The 21,191-nt window shown below is 39.3% G+C and overlaps 1 protein-coding gene across 2 annotated transcripts in view; it reads right to left on the reverse strand.

The window, feature by feature from the left end:
* Positions 1-1,084: 1,084 nt before the first annotated feature.
* PHACTR2 (phosphatase and actin regulator 2) overlaps positions 1,085-21,191 on the reverse strand; it is a 70,126-nt gene continuing 50,019 nt past the window's right edge. For both annotated transcript variants that reach the window (XM_079331354.1, XM_079331355.1), the window contains 7 exons: positions 19,985-20,190; positions 17,999-18,155; positions 15,913-15,968; positions 9,580-9,641; positions 8,460-8,597; positions 6,079-6,155; positions 1,085-2,663 (listed from right to left, as the gene is read on the reverse strand). In XM_079331354.1, the coding sequence (XP_079187480.1) occupies positions 2,648-2,663; positions 6,079-6,155; positions 8,460-8,597; positions 9,580-9,641; positions 15,913-15,968; positions 17,999-18,155; positions 19,985-20,190 (712 nt within the window). In that variant the 3' untranslated portion in view covers positions 1,085-2,647. The remainder of the gene's footprint in view (positions 2,664-6,078; positions 6,156-8,459; positions 8,598-9,579; positions 9,642-15,912; positions 15,969-17,998; positions 18,156-19,984; positions 20,191-21,191) is intronic.

Consider the following 21,191-nt stretch of genomic DNA (forward strand, 5'->3'; position numbering starts at 1 on the left):
AAAAGGTTGCCACAAGACTTTCCATCCATGGTTCAGGCCTAGTATAGAGGAATGTCTTCTTACAAAGTCAATTTTTTCACTTTATCCTAAGAGTTTAACAAGTTTTTCTTGTGTAACCTGTGTGCACCTTGGCATGGTGGTGGAGCTACTGTCTTTTATAAAATATTTATAGCCTGACATTAACTTTTTCAGAGTTATTCTGCCTGTGCAACTGTCTTCAGTATCTTGGCTGCTTTCAAATGTTTCAACATGATTAAGGCAACACTGAGATCTATTTAATTGCTCCACTCATTTCCTTTGAAGTGAAATAATGTGTTCTATACTTCAATGTCAACATAGTAGACCTTTATATGATTTTGGACACACATTCCTAATTTGGCAACATCAGCAAAAAGAAAAAAAAAAAAAGAAAAAAAAAAAGTTGAAGCAGAACTATTCTAGTGTGACTTTTAAGTTTACTCTTCAAATTCTAAAAAATAAAAACTAGCATTCTACCAGAATTGCTGACAGACCTTGTCTCTAATGCCCTGCTAATTCCTGTATGATTTACTGCCAAAGAATACATTTTCACTTCTTCCTTGATGTGGTGTTTCTATATTTATAAAATGATGGGCTTTCCAGAAGCTTATTTTCTGCAAATGGAATCCTAATGGCTCTTATTGATTCCATTTAAAAAGGAAGGTGCTGCTTCCTTTTCTTTGCTACAAGCATGTAGATGGCTTTTTAAATTTGGTTATTGATATTTTGTGGCTCGTACATTATTAGACTTTTACCAAAGTGTAATGGATCCTAACAGTCATTTAAATCTTATGCTTTTTAAAAAAAGGTTTGCCAATGTCTTTAAAAATCATAGTGACAGGGAATGACAGCTTTTGGAAAGCACTTTCCTATTACTAGAGGTGCTCTTCACTAAAATAATCCACCTCATTTATGCAAACCTGGTCTTGTTGTAAATAGCTCTAAAGAGGGATATCTAATTTTAGCCACCAAATTGCCTTCCTGCCTCTAGGCTGACATCTCTAACAACAACCTTCAATCTTATAAACTAAACACATTCCACAAGAATCTATCAGAGGTTCTGAGGTAAAAATCACATCTACACAGACCTTTTATTGCCAGAAAAAGAAATACTTACACTTTATAATTAAAAACTGAACAGGACACATAAAAGACAAAAATAAATTGAAATATGTACACACATTAGAAAGGATAAATAGCAAATATATTGTAATACTGCATTAAATGTATGCATATGTGAATTCCAGACCCCCCCTGCTCAAAGTTGTGTACACTAATTCAAAGGATAAATAAGTGCTAATATAAGACAGAGAATTTCTTAGTGTAAACAACGCCACAGGCTTTTTAATAGGCCTTTGGGCCAACTTAGAAAAACCATGTATTGCCTTTCACACTCCATACCACTTAATTTTAATAGTACTGTATTCACATGTACAATTTCAAGATAGTATAAAAAACATGATGAATCTAAGAAGCATTCTTCACACTCAACAAAAACAGACTGGAGACACTCCAAGGGTTTTTCTTTCACTTTTGAAGGACCACTAACTGAAGACATACTGATTCATCTGGGAGTTCTTCCTCAAAGCAGTGCAAGAGTCCTTAAATGTAAAAAGTTGCATTAGTAATCACTGCTCAGGCCTATTCATAAAGACTTCTGTGCCTAATTTCAATTCTGACTTTGATTCACACTAGCATGATGTCAAAATTGTCACTACTGCCTGCCATGGATGACAAAGATAATGATGCCTCTGGTTTGAATGGCAAGCGACAGACATCAAGGTGTGTTTCTAAACATAAAGCATTTCATTGCATTCATAGTGTCACATTATTTGTCCTTCAAATCCTGTTTATGCATTTCTGAGGATCCAGAGTATGTCAACATTAAAAACCCAAAAAATATATGACTTGGTCTGTATGAATGTTCCATGTGTTTTCCTGAAGCATGCGCACTGGGATTTAAAAAAAGACAGTTGAGTTATGCTAGGACTAATTTCTGGCAACTGTATTTACTGGCACCAAAGAAAATGACAGTTCTTCCTAAAGTACTGATGACATGAGGACTTATGGCTTGCTATCTTTTTTAAGACAGGCTGCAGCCACTAAAAACCCTACATGCACAATTGCTCACACTCTCAGTTTTTTTTAAAAAATAATTTTTCCCACTGGCCAAGTGCATTGTTGAGCAGTCCCATCCATTCCGCTTTTCTCTGTGGACTGACAAAGTCTCTTTTCTCCAGCTCTCAGTTCTTTTGTCACCCTCCCCCTTTGTTACCCTCAGTCCCAACCCTATGAAGCCTGATGAGATCCTGGCAGCAGGCTCTCCAGCGATTGTCTTCAGCACTTCCTGACTTGTGGAGCTCTGACAAAGAAGTCCACTGGCTTCTCCATGTGGGCTGCCCACAGAACTGTGGTCTGTCTGGACATGGACAAATGCTTCCTGTGGGTTCTCCTCCTAGACTAATCATTTGTCCATTGACAAAGACAAGGCCACTTTCTTCATTAGCCTCAGGGTAAGCTGTAACACACACTCGTACTCAATCAAGTTCCAGTGCAATTTCGGGTCTTCAGAACGCAATGATTTCCCCAAAGAAAATTGTTACTTGAATTACAGGATGTGGTCAAATAGTTATGGACGATGAAACCTGAAAAGATAAATTAAAAAACTTAGAATGATGTTATTTCCACTGACAATGACACTGATCCTCATCCTGCTCTCATAACTGTTTCATTTGTGGGCCAATTATTCCTAATTTTCCTGATCTGTGTTGGTTTAGAGTCAGACCTGTCACTTCTCACTGTCCATCTCTCTCCTTAGAAAACTAAACAGAGATTTGGTGTGGCTCACAAGTGTGGTCCCTGGCACAGTTTTGCTTGGGTGTGCTTTCAGGACAGCATGCAGGCTGGCTATGGGGGGACATCACCCTGTTTTGAGGTGAGAGGAAGAGGTTAACTGAGAGCTATGCCAAGCCTGCTGGCCTCAGGGCCAGAGAACAGTCTCTGGTCTGTTTTGTTTGCCAATACAGATTTAGCCACAATTGCATCCATTATTTGGAGATTTTAGCTTTGCTAAACCATAAAAATTAAATTTCTGGGGGTTGAATCCTTGTGGAAATTGAAGCTAATAAAAATTTTGTATTTTCTTTTAAGTAAGCCATAAATTTTATAGCACTTCAGATACTTTCTTCTTAATAACAGCAGTGAACTGAGGTACATGAAGGCCCAAATATACCTCACTTTTTTTAGGCTTTTAGGTAGGGCACGTACATAATTCCAGATTGCCTGTACGATGGCTAGAGAAGTGGGTTGCTCCAAAAGGTGTCACCAACTCTTTCTATAATAAGTTAGGAACCTACAGCAACTGAAATTCTACATCATTTTACATGTAATGAGTCCAAGCAAAAGGGCAAGGAGGGCACCAGTATCAGGTTCTCAATGTATCTGTCACCAGACAGAAATCCCTGTTAAAATGGCTTTAAAAATTTATCTGCCCCTGAAGTAGTAAAAGATGCACCAGCTTGAAACAGGCATAGATAATGATGTATCTACACAATTGGATTTACCTAAGTTTTTGTTTGACACATTTTCTCTTAACTGTTCCACACATTATCCCTGTAAATTGATTCAATACAATACAGGGATGCATTTCTCAAATGAAGGAGGTGTCCACAAACCCTGACATTCAGAGCTATGCAGCTTATCTGCTAAATGAGGGTACAGAGGATTGCTGAAAAGACACAGGGGTTTTGTATTTTTGTAGAAAAACAATATACTGGACTATATATATAATTTTATATATATATCATATGTATCATTAGAAACACTTAATAAATACCTGCTAATATGCTCCTACCAAACTTGTATTGATTTCTCTATTTCTAGAAACTGATTTTCGTGGATTTTATTTTGTAATAATAGAAAGAATCAGTCAAAATTACTAGGAAAAGAAAACCAGTCAAATTCACAGTTATTACAGTAAATGATGAACAATGAAACCCATTGTTCTTTCTTTTCCAAGTTTAATATAAAATTTTAACATTTCAAATATACTGTAGGTACTGGTTATAATAGTAAATAATCTATATTTAATCTTCAATAATATAGGAAACCATGTACTATAAACTCATTGATCTCAGTGATCTTCTTGAAAATAATTAAAATATTAGAAATTAATTTTCTGGCTAGAGACTTCTGTCTATGGTTTTCTTAAATCCCTTTTGTTGTATCAATCCAATACTACTTATTACTAGAAAGCAGATAATTTTAATGAGATGTCCCAGAGAAAACAGGATCTTTTTTTATTTTCAATTAAAACATCTGCATGGTATTCTGCTCTTAATTAGCTTTTTCTAGTGTTACTCTTCTGACTTCTGTGTAGTAACTCCACAATATGACCAGTGAAACAAAAGGATCATGGATAAAAAGCAGAAAAAAACATTATTTCCCTCAGACTGAAATTCTTTCAGGACCCTCCAGAATCATTGCCTATATTTATCACAATTTGGCTATGCTTGATTTTGAAAGGCTCTCCTTGAAAATAATAATCCACTTTTAACTGGTTTCTTACTCCACTAGATTCTGGTTCAGCTTTCAAGAATCCAGTTGTAATCAGTCTCAACTGTTCTCAAAGCTCATGAAAAAATATCCAATTCTTTTTGCATGAATCATGCATGTCTGTACTTAGGCTTCAACATTGCAATGCATCTCAAGAAACATAACAATGTAAGCAGGGGTTTGCTTTCTATACCTGCTATTTTTTTTCTCTCCCTTAGGATGCTTTTTTTTCAAAAGCAGTATTTTTCTATACTCTGAAAAAGATACACTAGCTGCTATCTAAAGAGAAAATGACATGGGAAGCCAAATGAAAAGATACATCTCCATGTTTGAAAAGGACATTTTCTAGTGGACAGAATGCAACTCAATTAAAACCCTGCATCCCAATTCATCTTCTGGCTTAGGTTTGCTGTCTGTGAAACTGGTTTGAATTTTTTAAGAATGAATTTGTTTATGTTGTATCTATACAGAAGTGACTTTAAGTTACTATTTTTAGACTCCATGTTTTGGTGAGAAAGAAATCACTGAAATTGTGAAATCAAGCAGTGAAGTAGCAGATACATGAAACACCCATCACTCATCATGAATTTTCCTTGTGACACAATCTTTAATTAGGTAAGTCAGACTCAGTAACTCAGATTCTGAGTTTGGTTTAAACAGTAGCAGGAAACTGAAGGGACCCAGTCTTGGGCAATTGTTTTTATTTGACTTCATTTTCTGCAGAAGCAGAGATATTAATACTATGTACACAATGTTGGCCGGCCCTGACATTGAGTTTTGATTGCTGGTGTCAATTTTCAGCCTTTGTGACTTCCAAGAAAAATGAACATATGCTATGAAGATTACAGAAAGTGTGTCCCTCCTCCTAGGAATTATTTTGCCAAATTTGAAAGCCTGCTAAAAAACTGTGGACACTTCAGACCTCCTTAAAATAACAATGCTTCTGACAACATCTTGGTGTTATCCAAAGCAGAAAACAAAACAAATCCACATTAATACATTAGAAGTGGCAACAAGGGAATCTATCTTGTTCCCCAGAATTGCTGCCAGGAGCCTAAGTGACTCTTAGAAAACTCGCCAAGACACTGGTGAGCTCTTCTGAAGTTTAAAACATCATCTGGTTTTCACTTAGGAAATGTATCTACACAAATGTATACTTTAATAAGCAAGGGAATGCTGCCAGAGAAGGAAATCCCTTTAATTTTGTGTGCTTGAGGGTTACTAACTTCATCTGTAAGAACTGATGGGCTCTTTCAAAGGATTATTTAGATTCCCCAAGCAATCTTTTTCTGATGACCAGTCCATTGCAGTCACCTGCACTGCTGTGTCAGCTAGAGATGGCACCAGCAATACTGGGAATTGCAACAGAATCAGTGGTGGGATTCAAGGGAACTCATGATAGGAATCCACACAAATCATGACACAACTGCAGAGAGCTTGCAGAAAAGCAGAGGGTTGCTGCCATACTCATTTCTCACACTTACACAAGAAGAGGGATTCACCCACCTGGTAAATTGCCGACTTTCCTCGTGTACTTCCATTTCTGTGCTTTTAAATTCATTCAGTTCTTTCCGTATTGCTGCCTAATAAACAACAATTATATACACAATCTAAGAAATATGAATTTTCAGGAAACAAAAAAGAGTCTGAAAGCAATGTGGCCCTACTCTTGCAGGCGCCTCACAGTTCCCATTTCCACTCTCCCTTACTGTAATGCACAGCACTTACACACTTCTGATCATCAACACGAATGACTTTTCTATTACAGCTGTTCAAAGCACTCATCCACTACAAAGAAATGCAAAGCATCAAGCACCGAAAGTAAACCAAAAAACATTGAATCAACTGGAATGGGTAAACAAAGCTCACACTGAAATAGAGCATTTTCACTGACAGAAATGGGCAAGGGGCTGGATTACCCTGGTGATCACTGGCTGACTAGGCAGACAGGAGGGGATTCTATCTCCAGGCACAGCCCTGAGGAGCTGGTGAGTCACTGCCTGCACAGGCACTGTGCACACAGCAAGGCCCTTGTATCTCTCCTCTGGAGACAGGACTTCAGGAATGCAAGATGAACAGCATTTTTTTTTTTTTTAAGTGGAATTAGTCACTTGATTTGATTAGTTTTATGTAAAATGACATTAATTGTTTGGGCATTTCAGGCTTGGGTTTTCAGTTAGCAGATAATAAAGAATAGCAGAAATTCAGTACAGTTTGTAAATGTCTTGTTGCTTACAGTAAGAGACTGATAAGCAATTTACTTCATTAAGTAATAAATACAATTTCTGAAATATTATAGTACATACTACAAGGGGTTTTGTTTCTATGCCACACACCTTCCTACCTTCACTGTTAAAGGAAATGACAGTTTATTCTTGCTCATTCTTTTCTTTCACCACTTTAAATAAAGACGGTATCATTTCATTAATCCCTAAAGAATTGTCATCTAGTATGCATGCCTTTCAGTGCAGAACAGACAAGCAGCATGATAAAATTATAGCTTCACCAGGCTGCAGTCTTATAAATGAAAAACTTTGTTTTCAGCAGGGGTGGTCGTGTTTAGCCACAGCAGCATGCTCACATGAGGCTGCTGTAGAGCTAGTAAAGAGACTGATTTCTGAGCACCAAATCAGCAACAAAGACAGCAGAGATCCAGCTCTGTAATACAGTTGCAGCACAATTTTCTGCTCCCACTAGAATTAGAAGAATGATTTCTCTGGGGGGGAAAAAAAAGGACAAGGGAGTTTCCAGGCAACCCCAAGTCTGCCTTTCTGCTAAGGCCAACAAACTTGGGGCTCACAGAATCAACCTTGGGCATCTGTTAATTGCAAAATGAATTGAGACTAAAAACTGCTACCCTGAAGTAGGTAGGAAACTCTACTGGTTTTTTTTTTTTTTGGTACAGTTTACCCTGGTTGGACCTCTGTCAAAGTGGAGGTGCTGGGTCCTCTAACCTCCCACAGACTATGGGAGGACCAGACAGTGGTCAGCATCTCCCATAACCAACATCTACAAACACTTCTGACATTTTAACTATTTCACCTTGACCTGATAAGACTGTCAAATGAGCTGGCATTTAAAAAATATTAATATTAAAATACAAGCTGAAATAAAATCAGTGCTTCACTACCCTTAGCTAAAAGAGAGTGGGTTCTTACACACCACTTTTAAGCACATCTCACAGGAGTTCCATGAAGTCCATAGGTCTTGGTTCAGACCCAGTGCTTTAAGAGCCAGCACTTTTGGCTACCTGAATTTTACAGTTCTCTTTTCATTAAATAGTATAGGAGGGAAATGGAAGAGTACTATATAGTAATCTTTGACTGGTACTTTTAAAAAAAATGAGAATCACAGGATCATTTGTCTCATCCTCTGTAGTCAGGCAGCAGAGCCATATTAACTGTAGGATGTTAGGGTTCCCAAAAGGTGTGCTGCATGCACAGTCCAGTTCTTGCACTGGTTATAGCCATGAGCCTTGAGGAGGATTGAGCAGCTTCTACCTTTTTTTCACTCATATGAGTGGCAAAAGCAACTCTTGGTAGCAGTGACACAGACATCAGCCTGCAAACTCCTGCCTCAATTCCCACAGATCAGGGCCACCTTGGGTAAACATTTATCTGTCTTAGCAAAGATATAAAAATTGGGAAAAAAAAAATTTGAAATTCTGGCCCGAACTCTGATAATGGAGGTGGAAAATATGCTCTTAATAGGCACCCTAGTGGGTTTTCTTAGCTGCAAGCAGTAGATGCACAGTAGTACCATGACAATCTTGCTGTCACCAGCAGATGTCATTTGTGATGCTGGCATCAAGAGAACGCAAACCAGAGGAAAGCTCCCCAAAAGCGAGAGATGAAAGCATTTTCTTATAATGTACATTTGTCCCTTGCCTTGTCTGCAGGAGTTAACCTGGCCCAAGGCTTGTCAGCACGACGGTCGTAATCCGGAGATTCCGTGACCTCCACGTACTCGTTAAATCGAAGGATTCTTCTCGCTTGAAGTTCAGCCACTGTAGGCCTCAGACTGAGCTGTAAGCAGGAGGCAGAAAATAGTACGCTTAATAAAATTATGAAATAAAGTAAAAGAGGAGGGTATGATGTAATCTCAAGAGAACTTTAATGGTATTTCTAAATAGGGTCACTTTCAGGTGTCTAAAAAAAGGCACCATCCTGGGAGTGCTGCGCAGGAGTGGGGAGGCAGCCTAACCTGATTTCTTCAATTATAAAAATAGTCTTTGTCGGGCAGGTCACAGAGAATCATGACAGTTATCCCTGGAATATTAATTGTGACTTTGCAACTGTCACTACCCCGCTAGGCCATCTGCATTAATGGTTATACTGTGTTAAAACTGTAGTACCAAAAATAAGTGAGATTTGGAAGTATCGGCTTAACAAAAAACCCTAGGAGACATAATTTGGTATTATGATGCCAAATTATTTCAGTTACCTCAAACAATATTCACTTTAATTAAGGATGATCATATTAAGAAAATTGTATTTTTGCAGAGATGGGCAGACCAGGGATACTTATGAAAACTCCTCCCATCCTCTCCCAGAACAGATCTGTAACTCCATTTCCAGGGACAATGCGCATGATCCCACCTGCAGAAGCTAAGACCACTGATGTGGTTAGTAGAGCACTGAAGGGATTTTGTAGGGAGTCACATTGTTTTTCTGTCCTCTCCACTGCACTAGGGAGGAGTGGATCTACAGGTGTGGCTGCTCTTAATTGTATGTGACAGGGGTGGTCATGTTCAGAGGAACTGTCCCTTATGTCCCCTGCTTAGGAACACCAATATGGCAAGACTTGGTATGCTTCTCCAGCTGTGGGAAAATGGACAGGATGGGGTTTCCCCCAGCACAAACTTGGATAGTACTGCTTTTTAAGCAGATTTCTGATCTGGGGAAATGACTGATGGACATTTGCAGCAATGTCTATACACTGATTTTTAGATTCTTATGAAACAATTCTATGTACAAAAATACACAATACAAAAAAGCACATCATCACCTTTCTACTGAGTCTACGTTTTATTTCTCTTTTGGCTTCCTGTTCCTCTTCTTCATTCTTCTCTGTTTTCAGAAGAGATAAAAAGGAGTGAATATTTAAGTATTATAACTGCACATACTGTATTTCTCTTGGTTGAAAGCTTCAGAACTCCAAGTCCTGGCTCATGTTTCCTCATATTTCTGGATGATGCCGCATGTGTTGTCTGCTTTTTGGCTTTTGTATGCTCTCATTCTTTTCCCTATCCGCACTTCCCCTGATTCTGTAGACATCTCAAGTCAACTGTGGGTCACGAGCACAGCAAAGAGAAGGTGCCTGTCATTTCCTTTCTGTGTACCAGCAAGCAAGTACCCTGAAAGAGTTGCCTGATGTTTCAATTACTTATTCTAACATAACAATCACTGTTGCTTTTACTTCCACATTGATTTTAGAATAAGAGTCTAATTTATAAATGCCAAGTGAAAATTTTGCTCTGAGTATTTGAATTACCCAAGTTTCTTCTACTGCTACAGGACATGAATCAATGACATTTGTTTCGCTGACATTTGTTAGCAAATTGGTTTTATTTAATTTTTTTTTTTTTTCTGGTTTTATAATGGGGGCATATGATCCAACACTCAAGCCCTCTTGGTTAAGGGCCACTGGCTGGACCAAATGAACTAGTAAAGCAGAAAATTTCATCCATTTTTAGAAGGTATTTGGGTATATGAATGAAAAAATTTCCTTTTAACAAATTTTTGTTCTAACTAAACTTGATTTCTTGACTGCCATTGAAAACACGTGAACACGTGTTCATGTGGGCTCAGCATGTTTATCAATTGATGTATGGTTTGAAGGACAGTATTTGCCCTTTCAGCCCAACTCTGATGGTTATATGCAAAGTTTTGTGGATTAAATATCCCACCTAGAGAGATATATAAAATTCTTATTCTGTTTTATTCATGGTTGGGGATTACAGATTCTGCATTACAGTTCAAAGCTAACTATAAATTTAAATAAATTAATTTGTTCTGGACACAGCCAGCCAAGCTGTACAGATGAAAAGGGAGTTTTAAATCCTGGCATAGTTGTATTTGCCATGTTTCCTACAGCCAGACTGTTGTGTTAGTAGAGGTGACCTGGCCACAGAAGGATTTCTGTGTAATGACTTTTACACTGGAGAAAATGCTACGACAGGACACATCATGGTACTTGCAGATATCCTTTGCTTTTCATGTATGAAGAATATCAAGGAAAGAAGGAGTGGACAAATTATAAAAATGAAAAATAAAGAAGGGAAAAAGTAGGAAAAAAGACAATGCCTGCCCAAGATCTGCTCTGTAGTAAGACTCCAACATTAACACCAGGTTTCCAAGAGCAAGGTGCAGTTGCACAGGCTAGCTGCCAGGATTAGGTTGGATCCCAGGTTGATGGTGATGTTACTGAGATACTGAAATATGGATGTAATTTATGGTTTATTAATTTCTTTTCTCTTAAATGGAAAAGAAATGGATAGCCTGTTTCCATAGAGGAACTGTAAATGGACCGAAACTGAAGAGTAATTGCAACTGGAGGATTATAGATTAATCTACATTTTAATTTTTAAAATTAATGTTTCTATCAATAAATAAGTTGGTTATATTTAAGGACTTATAACTTTAAAGGGTAACTCATAACATCCTCACCTAAAAAAACCATAAGATCTATAGATGTTTTAGGACAGATAAATCATCTGTAGGCTTTTGTTTGAACATCCTCTCTTTGCAATCAATAGACACAGTAGCTGAGGTAATTAAACACAAACTATTAATTTGGGTTCCATTCACTTGGGAATCATGTGACATAAAAATTTTTGTCCCCTCATGAATGGAATTGCTTAAGTCCTGCCTCAGACAATCTCCAGTAGCAGACACAGCAGGAAAAAAGGCAACTGAATGCACACACCACTGTATTGCCCTTTTGTTACTTTAGATTGTAAAATGTGAATAATGTGTATTATTCATATCTTGGCATTTCTTTGCTATCTAAACCACAGTGTCTCCTAAGAAGCAGCAATGAGATGTTCATGTAAGAAACAGGGGCTTATGTTACTTAATGCATACCTTAAGGAAGAACTACCAACAGCATGGCCACCTGAAATACTGTTAGTCTGTATTTTCAGGGAGGATAAAACACCTTAAAAAAACTTGCTCCGGACATTTAGGAAGGTTAAAGGTTAGCTGCCAATCCCAAGCTGTGAAGCCACATCCCTGTGGAGAGCAGATGACTGCACATTGGGATGGCTGGACAAGGGAAAACCCCCCCAAAAGGGCAAGCATCTTAGCAACTGGGCAGAGGGTCTGGGCACCCCTTGGAGCAAGCCATCTTCTGGGGGACAATACCAACAGGAGGAACCAGGAGCTTCCTTAAATCCTGGGCAAAGCAAGAGGGGATCAAACCCACGGGGAACAGAATTTTCTGCATGGGAGGTTGGGACAGGATGTGTTTTATACATTCAAGCTGGTTTAGTTCTAGGAATAAAACTCAAGAGCTAAAGGAAATGGACTGAAATCTTGTAGCTGTTACTAATATACTGAATCTGCTGTTTGGCACATGGGCCTCTGTCTCTGGCACTGACTTGCACCTAAAACACCAACTTCCCACCTCCAGCCAGCTGGGCAGTCTTGCTTTAAGCCTGGTGCTACAGAAACACTCCCTGGATACAAACTTCTACCAACAGTAAAAACTACAGAGTGTTTTTGGTCTTTTAAGGTAAAAGTTTAGAAAGTTGCTGTAGGGAGTTAAGAAGATGTGTGGTGCTAAAAATAATAGGTCTGGTGCTCCCGTGTCCTGTAGGTGTTGTGGAAAATTCCAGCCAGAGGGCCAAGATTTGGCTGCAGGTATGAACTGACTCACTTGGCCAAACAGGAACACATTAATGCACAGGAACACACTTATGACTGCTTTCCACCTTAAAAGCAGATCTAATCTGTGTGGTGTGGAGAGAGAAAATATAAACACAGCGTTCTCAGCTTCAAGTCCCCTCCTCAGATGTCCTGCTGCTGCCCTGCTGGCAAAGAACCAGCCCAGCGAGCGCCCTTTGCTTGCAGAAGTCTCTGATTAGATCCCAGCAAAACTATAGCTTCCCTCCTTCCCTGCCTGCAATTCATATGAGGTCAAACTGGGATTTGCCTCCTAATTGAAACTATTTTGTTTAGCATCACTTATTGTGGCTGTCAAGTTAAATAATCCACCAGTCAAAGTCAAACAAGCAGCTTCCCTGTCTTCTACACATTATTGCTCCTGCAACTTTTACCACATTAAATCTGGTCACTATCTGTTCTGTGGGACATTTGTTTTGTAGCAGAAGGGGAAAAGAGGAGAGACAAATTGTCCTGCCTAAGGACTGCTCTGTTCTTGACCAAAAAGTACTTCTGGAGCATAAAACCGAACTTTCCATTGTGTCCCTATGGGATTAGCTATGTTTAGACTTCTCTGTGGGCTTGCTAAGGAAAGAGAAAGAAAAGACAAACAAAGCACTTGCTTCTTGCAGTGCTCTGAAATGCACAAAGCAGTTTCTCTTTCCTGATTTTGCAAGCAAAGACAACCATTAATATTTCTGAACAAGCATCAAGAGCTAAGCCCCATTTTCTACAAAGCCATTACTGGCAGGAATGCAGGTGCACTGTACAAGAAGTTCACTGTCCCTTACAAATACAGGAAAAAAAGTACAGTTATCTTTATCTGAAATTCTTGGAAGACTGAAAAGTTTCTTTGCCATAATGCAATACTATAAATACTGCTGGTTCAAAGCCAGTACACAAGAAGCCTGCCTTTATAAAAACACAGGGCTTTATGTATTCCTTCAAGTGGACTCTTGAGTTATCGTAACTTTGTTTTAGTGTGGGAAGTTTCAGAAGTCTGGACAGTTTTATCCAAACAGTTTTTATACAAATCCGCCTGCAATGTCTTGACTGTACTTGGAAACAGGATTTTCAGTAACTGGTTTATCTGGAAATATTATCAAAACAAAGCTTCTTACAAAACAGACTTCCTCACTAACTGAAAAGATAAAAAAAGAAAAAAATAGGGATTTTTTTTTTCTGAACCTGTTAGAAAATTTGGGCTGAACTTTATCCTGAAGTAAGCATTTGGACCTTTACCACTTAATGTAATCTCAAAGTCTGATAAATATTCCTCAAAACAATACATCCCCTTAGCTGCAATTTACATACACACAGTAATATAACTCCTTCTCCCCATCCACTGCTTAAGAAATATGAAGAAGGGAAACTTATGAAAGAAATCCCAATTTACTCACAAAGGCTGACTATGCCAACAGACATTTAAGACGTGTAAACATTTTCAAATGATCCACAGGAAGGAACTGCAATAATTTTGATGTAAAATATAAGTGCCTTAGGGCTTAGAGAGAACTTGCATCCTGAAAGGACTCTGAGTCAGACTGTCATCACAAACCCTGGCTTGCTTTTGGTTTGCCTTGCTTTTATAGACCACTTTCAACGTGAAATATTTTATATCTCAATGATGAGCAAAAAGGTCCATCCTCCTTGTGCTCACCAGGGTCTCTGTGATTTTTTTGTGATTTACAGTTCTGCTTCCCAAGCCTTTATTTTTCACTCTCCCTGGCCTCTTTAAGGCACCCCCCAGCAGCAGCAGGGGAGGATGGCAGGAGGCACTGAGTGCAAAGCCTGGTGGGCTGCCAAAAGCTTAAAGTAAACAAGCTGAAACAGGAGAGGAAATCTATTAACTGCTTTTCAGTCTTGAGCTGCTTATTGCAAAACCAGTGAATGGAATACACACTGGCAAAAAGAATATTAAATACATCACAGGTTTGCTGCTGGGTTGGTTACCTTGAGATAAGCAAGAAAGGGCAATAAAGAAACCCGGGTGGTGCTCCTAGCTCAGTGACCATATCCTGGCCCACCAAACATGTTTTGGATTTACCTTCCTCACATAGTCCAGCATGAGCAGTTTGTCATATACCAAAAAAGTTCTTATTTCCAATTTTATCTTTATTTATCTATGACATTTATAGGTTTGGAAATTACAGTTTTAGAAAGTCTGTTTAGATTTTGTGCTGGATAGGAGTCCCCTGATCCCTCTCCTGTGCAAGCATGAACTATAGCTTCCCTTTTCAGTCAGACATGCCACTACTTGGCATTTGAGAGCTCAGAAAATAGCAGTAAGATTTTATTAGCATTTTATTATCAGGATGGTTTGCCTGAAAGCCAATAATTGCCCTCTCCCTGATTTGCTAGCCTGAGCAAGGGCCAGAGTCAGCAGTCCATGGATGCTGTCAGGTAAACATCCCATTTTCTTTCCTTCCCTTACCCTTAGCATGCTACACATCAGGGCTGACACCAGGGCTGCACAGATGAGCTCCAACTGTACTGAACAATTGCTGGAAATGACAGCATTATACCAACTCTTTGATCAGGTGTGAGAAGTTCTCATGCCTTAAGAGTTTTTTTGCTTGTTATTTGTCTGATTTTTCATTTACTGCTATAAAGTGCCTTTCCTTCATTTATTTCTTCTAGTTAACCATCAAGTGCTAGCTACCTCTGCAAGATGAACACAGGACTAGGTGGAGGTGGGCATGGCAACTGTTGCACTGTGTGTTTAGGTAATGTTTTTATTATGGATTCATTAAGGAAGACAAAACAAAGCTTGTTCTGAAGAATTTGCCAGTCAAAAAACAGAAGCGACATAAGTAAATGGCAGAATAAGTATAAGGGGTAAACATCCAGTGTACTTCCTCTGCCCTTGACTATTTGAATTAAAGACCTTTTTTCCAGCTGGGATATGAGGAAGGAGTTAATCAATGGGAAGATATTCAGTAAGAATCTCATACAGGTTTCAGTACAGAAGATTGTTTATGCCAGAAGTGAATATGAAAGCAAGCATGGTGAAGTAGCTGGCATTTACCTATTGACTTTCTGCTGAACACTTTGCCTTTCCTCTTTCTGCTCCTCCTTCCAACCTCTGCCCTTATATCCCACCTTCATCTCTTACTGACATTCCTTTCTCCTCCTCCTCCCCATAAAAATCAGGTGGAAGGTTAACCAGCCTAGAACTATTTCTAAAGGGTATCCAAGTCATTCCTGGTCTTTGGGACCAGCTTTAAGAAGTGAGATTGTGACAAGCAAAATTTGGCATATTGAATATATGGAATTTTCAAAGCCACAGTTACGGGTCAGTGTATAAATCTAGTGTTGACACATTATTTTCTAGAACATCATTTCTCTCCCTAATTATGGTTCTAATACTGGAGCAACAATGATGGGCTTCCATATGAACCCAACAAATGCTCCCTTTCCAAGTAAATACTGTATGAAACCTGAATTAAATACTTACGCTTCAGGATATTTCTTTGCTCCAGCTCTTCAGTTGTGGGCCTCTGGCTAAGTCTCCTGTGAGAACAAAGTAAGTGACTGATTTAAAACCAGATCTAAATTAGGATTTGTAATACAGATTAAAAGATGCAATTTCTGGAAGTAACTTCCAGGCAGTTACAATAACTGCTCATTTAACCAGAGTGGGCATTTTTTAAAAAAGATGTAGTGTTGCCATTTGAACAAATGAATAACTGATACTTGAATAACACTACAGAATTTGTACCAGCGAATTTAAAGTTTCATTAATGAATTCATATACCTTTTTTGTTCCCAAGCACCATCATTATAATCAGTTGTACAACTGTTAGATTATTCTCAGGTGTTTTGAATGGATTTTGTTATTTTTTATATTTTGAAGTCTTACTAAAGTTTTTTAAAGAACCAAAACCAACAAAACCATAAACTGTTCATCCCTCATTAATTTGTATGTACAATACAATTGGGAGCTTTACCTGAAACCTAATTTTATTTAGTTATCTATATACAACAACTGCCATTACAAAAGAACCTCAAACTGAGATATTAATTTTCTGATTTGTATTGGGGTTGATGTTATCTCTGTGTTTACTAAACATGTCCACTTGTTAACTTGAGGAAAGGAGCAAGAAAAATTTCAGCAGTAAAACTTATTTTGCAGGTGTGTTCAAGACAGATGTCCCTGTGTTCCTCAACACACAGTTCACAACAGACTGTCTTTAGCCTTGTGACACTCATCCAGCTCAAATCACTCTTGGACTTACAGATCTGTGCCAGAGGACTGGTAGGTTTACCACAGCTGTAGGAAGTCCCAGGTGGGGACCTGACTCAACCCTGACTGAGCTGTGGGAACAAATTTTCCACCAGTCTCAATCTGCCAGGTGCTGACCGCCGTGCCAGGAATTTTTTAAGAAACTGGCATCACACTTGGATGTGATTTTGGGTATGAGCACAGCCCTGATGCACACAGATATTGTCTCCTGCCACCAGAGCAGAGCTGTGTGCGTTGCCTTTCAGCTCTCCAGCAGAACCCACGGAGCAGCTTCTGCAGTTCCAGCCCCCAAGGGAGGACTGACAAGCAGGATGTGATCACCAGAGCTGGGATTTGCTCAGGAAAGCAGTGATAACAACCACACCTCCTTATTAGCAGAAGAAAAATGACCCATGGGCTCTGCACAGTAGATGTATCACTCTTACAGCTCAGTAAGAAAATAGCTGCCTTGGCCAGACACCCAGTTCACAGAGAACTCAGCTCATCTTCTGGTTGATAAAGGGCTGTGAACAGTCCTGGAGTAGTACTGACTGGACTACCCTGTGTCTGGGAATCTCCAAAAAACACAGGACACCCTCCAAATCTGGACAACCTTCCTGAGCCACACAGAAACAAGGACAGCAAAATACAGGCATAGTCAGAGACCACGAAAGCCAAAATAAACATGAAGATTTTTTTTTTTTTAAACCCTGTAAAAGGCAAGTGAATTTTTTTTATGCAATGTTCTCAAGTCCAGAAGGAGAAAGTAACATACATCCCATAGCAGTTCAACAGCTTGAGAAAGACATGACTCAGAGGTAGGCATAGTAAAACACTAAATACTGACTTTCCCAACTTCTTTTGCTGGAATCAGCATATGATATGAAGGAATGGAGGAATTGGAGAGCCAGGGGAGGAGAGGTAGGGTCAGAAGGAACAAGATGCACAGGCATGCTCTATGTGTCAGGAACTACCACTCTGTTTGAGATGGGTATACAAGTGGAAGTTCCCCTATAAAATTTGAGAAAGAACCTGAAACATGTAATTGATTATTGTGGACTCATTCTTGCCCCCTTCCTCTTCTTTCCTATTTTAACCAAAGTACACAAAACCTCTTGTATTTTGTTTCTTGCAGGAGAGAAAATGCATTATTAACAGTTTAAAGTTTCGTGAGAAATAAAAACACCATTTTCCAAACATCTGTACCACAAAGATCCTGCAGCAAATATTGGGCTGCATTTAAAACATTAACCCAGTGTTCTCAATTCTCTTCCTCCACCTCCACCCAGCAAAACCACATTTACCCTGTGACTGATACCTCACTAGCTTTGTTCCAATCTGATGTCTGATTTCCTGCCTCTCCTCTTCAGATGTACGCTGCAAGATGTTTTTGTCTTCTAACTCTTTCTTAGATGGTCTGTTGCCAAGTTTGATAGCAAGAGTATCCCTACGACGAATTTTACTTGCCAAAGAGCCTGAGGAAAGGAGGAGTAGGGTAGATTTAGTTCATTCATGCTCAGGTTACAGACACAAACTCTGACTAAGAACTTTAATACCACCCCAAAGCAACCTTGTTTCCACATGCAGGAGAGGAATTTTAATTAACATCAAAAGAAAAATATTAGCCCAGTTCATGAAAATAAAAAAGCTAAATGGCTTGGAGGAAAAAGCTACCAGCCAAATTGATAAACACATCACTTGTCATCTGTGAAGTTATAGGATAAAAATGACAAATCTACACTAAAATGTCTTTGAAATCTAATACATTACAGGTTGGCTTATTTACCTACTTAGTATATTTAGCAACCTGCTGCTCTTTTTCTTCAGCCTTAAATGGTTTAGCTTCATTCTACTACTGTTTCCCTAATTTTCAAATTTTTTTCAATTAATTATTACTTAGTTCTTTTATAGTGATTTCCATCTCTACTTGTAAATTAAAACAAAAAATACAGCTTAGAAAAGTGCTCTGAGTGTTTGTAAAGTAACCTAGGCAGGAAGACCCAGACACTGAAGCAATCTGCTCTCCATAAAACTGACACTGTAAGGACAAGGGCTTTGCAGCTTGGCCAGCATTAGCTTCAGACAGCTGTGGAAAGAAGGGCATTTCTCACAGCCTTTCTATTGCTTCCCTTGTGTCTTGACATTCTGACTGAGGTGGGCTACCTATGCCTTAGCTTGGCAGATTTTCACTGTGTAAGGCAGTTTGGTAAGACCACAGGCTCTCAGCTCGCCTCTCATAAGACCCTGTGTTGCTGTGTGAACACAGAGCTTTTGATTTCTATCACTTTGGGTTATAATCAAACCCAACACAAAATTGCAGTGTTGCACTCCTGCACCAGTGGCCAAGATAAAAAATTAAAAAAACAAAACATGTTCATTTTGCTTCATTCCACTTTGGCACACTGGACCTTGGCCTTCTTTGCTGAGCACAGCAAAGCACCTCCTCCAAAAATACTGTGAGCAAGGCTCTCAAACCATAGTTTGATGGTGACTTCATAGCGACATAAGGCTACCCAGGAGGAGGCAGAGGGAGGGCTGCCCTCCTTCCTGCTCCTGACAGCCTGCTGCTGCCACCTTCTTTGTCCAAGCAAGGGAGAAGCCTTTGGGTGAGCTGGATCAGAGAACCACTGATTCTATTGAAAATCAGCTGAACAGCTGCTCCTGCAAAAATAAACATGAACTCTAGCCTAGGAAAGAACAGCTGGGAGCAGGGATTAGGTAGAATGGGAGCAGGATAACCCCTTCAGCACAGCAGGGCTTCTGCCCAGTTAGGGTGATGATGCAGTCATGACCCCAGATGAAATTTCAAAGCTGTAAAACTTTGATGTAATCTACCGTGATCTGCTCTTTCTGCTAAGGTTGCTCCAATGCTTAAAACAACCTGATCAAAGAGGAACAGGTGACTTTCAGACAGTGAAATGCTGACTGATGGGCTTCCTGTGTCATCCATCACACCTGTAACTCCCACAAGGAGTTCATGATGTGGGCAAGCCAAATGAATGGCCTGTGATGCCCCAGGGTGGAGACCTTGTTCCACCCTCATGTCCTCCTGTTCCTCCCACCTCCACTCTCCTCTGTGCAATGATTGATCTGCTCTCACTCATGCACAGGCCCCAGCAGGTTTCTAATTGTGATTTCCTGGCAGAAGCAGGACACTCACTTCTCAGGAGTGACAAAGTACTAAATCACCTAAAAGCATTCCCTGCAGCAGTTCCTCTCTCTGCCTTATGCTAGCATGGCTCAAGCATGCTCACAAAATGCAATCTGTGAAAGGCAGCCTGCAGTTTCTGAGCAGGATGCTTACTTTCAGTACTTGCATTCTCATCATCATCATCATCATCATCATCATCATCTGTGTAGAGGATTGGCCCATCTGAGTCCGAGTCACTGCCATGGCTCTCTCTGCTGCTTTCACTCTCAGGAGGGGCAGCAGTGTCCGAAGCCTCCTCCACTAGTTCAGACAATGCTTGATCTGGAGCCTCCCCTTCTTGGTCTTCTTTGGCAGCCAAGCTGTTTATTCATGAGCAGATAGGGTGACACATTAATGCAAGCAGAACACAACATAAATGAGAAACAATTGAATAAGCAAGGATGAAAATAAAAGTTCTGTTAAACAAAGTAATTACTTTGTAAAAAACCATACATATATAAGATATTTTAACATATGCAGATATGTATATGTATCTAAGTACATGCATTAGGAAAAAGGAAGCAAACTATCTAAAATACTGTATTAAGACAAATCCTAATTGCTTTTTTATTTCTTGTAGGGTGGAACTGAGGGAGAAAACAGTTCATAAAGCTGGAGATGAAAGGAGCAAATTGGAGAGCAGATGGGAGTGCAAAGTCTCCTGTTCTGGAAGCCTAACCCTATTTATTGTAAATACAGTTTCACTGCAGTTGGGTTCAAGATGTTCATGCTCATCACTGATGAACATGGGGATCGACAGCAGATTGCCCTTTGCCTTGGGAAAATCTTTATGTAAAGGAAGGGTAAAGCAGGGGGAAATGCAGCACTGGAATGCAGAGCTGGCAACAGTTTTACCAGCAAGAATTTAAAGAAAGGTCTCTAGGCTACTGGCATCTAGATTAAACCCTCTTGGATTTATAGAAAAGGTGCTTATTTCTGTGGCAAGGAAAAGACAAATTAGTAAGTCACTTTCATTTTTCTGCCAACTATTTTGCCTCAAAAATATAATTATGGCTTTTCTCTTGACCAGATTTTACAGTACCTGAGATGTAGACAAGTTACTAGGCAGTAAAAAACCAAATACCTACTAATTGAAGCCTGAAACCCTCATTTTCAAGTATTCAAGTAAATTCCCATATTGAATTGAGAACTTGAGCAGTGAGATATTTAATGACATCTACAGAAAAGAACCCCCTCATAATCTGGCATCATTTCTCGTTTGCCTTTATGTGAGGTAAATAAAGGTGTAATCAGCTTTTTGCTGAACTGCTGAGCCCAGTGCCAGCCACACAATGAAGAAGAGACATGTTATGAGCATCAA

This window comes from Erithacus rubecula (assembly GCF_903797595.1).
Source record: "Erithacus rubecula genome assembly, chromosome: 2".
NCBI lineage: Eukaryota > Metazoa > Chordata > Aves > Passeriformes > Muscicapidae > Erithacus > Erithacus rubecula.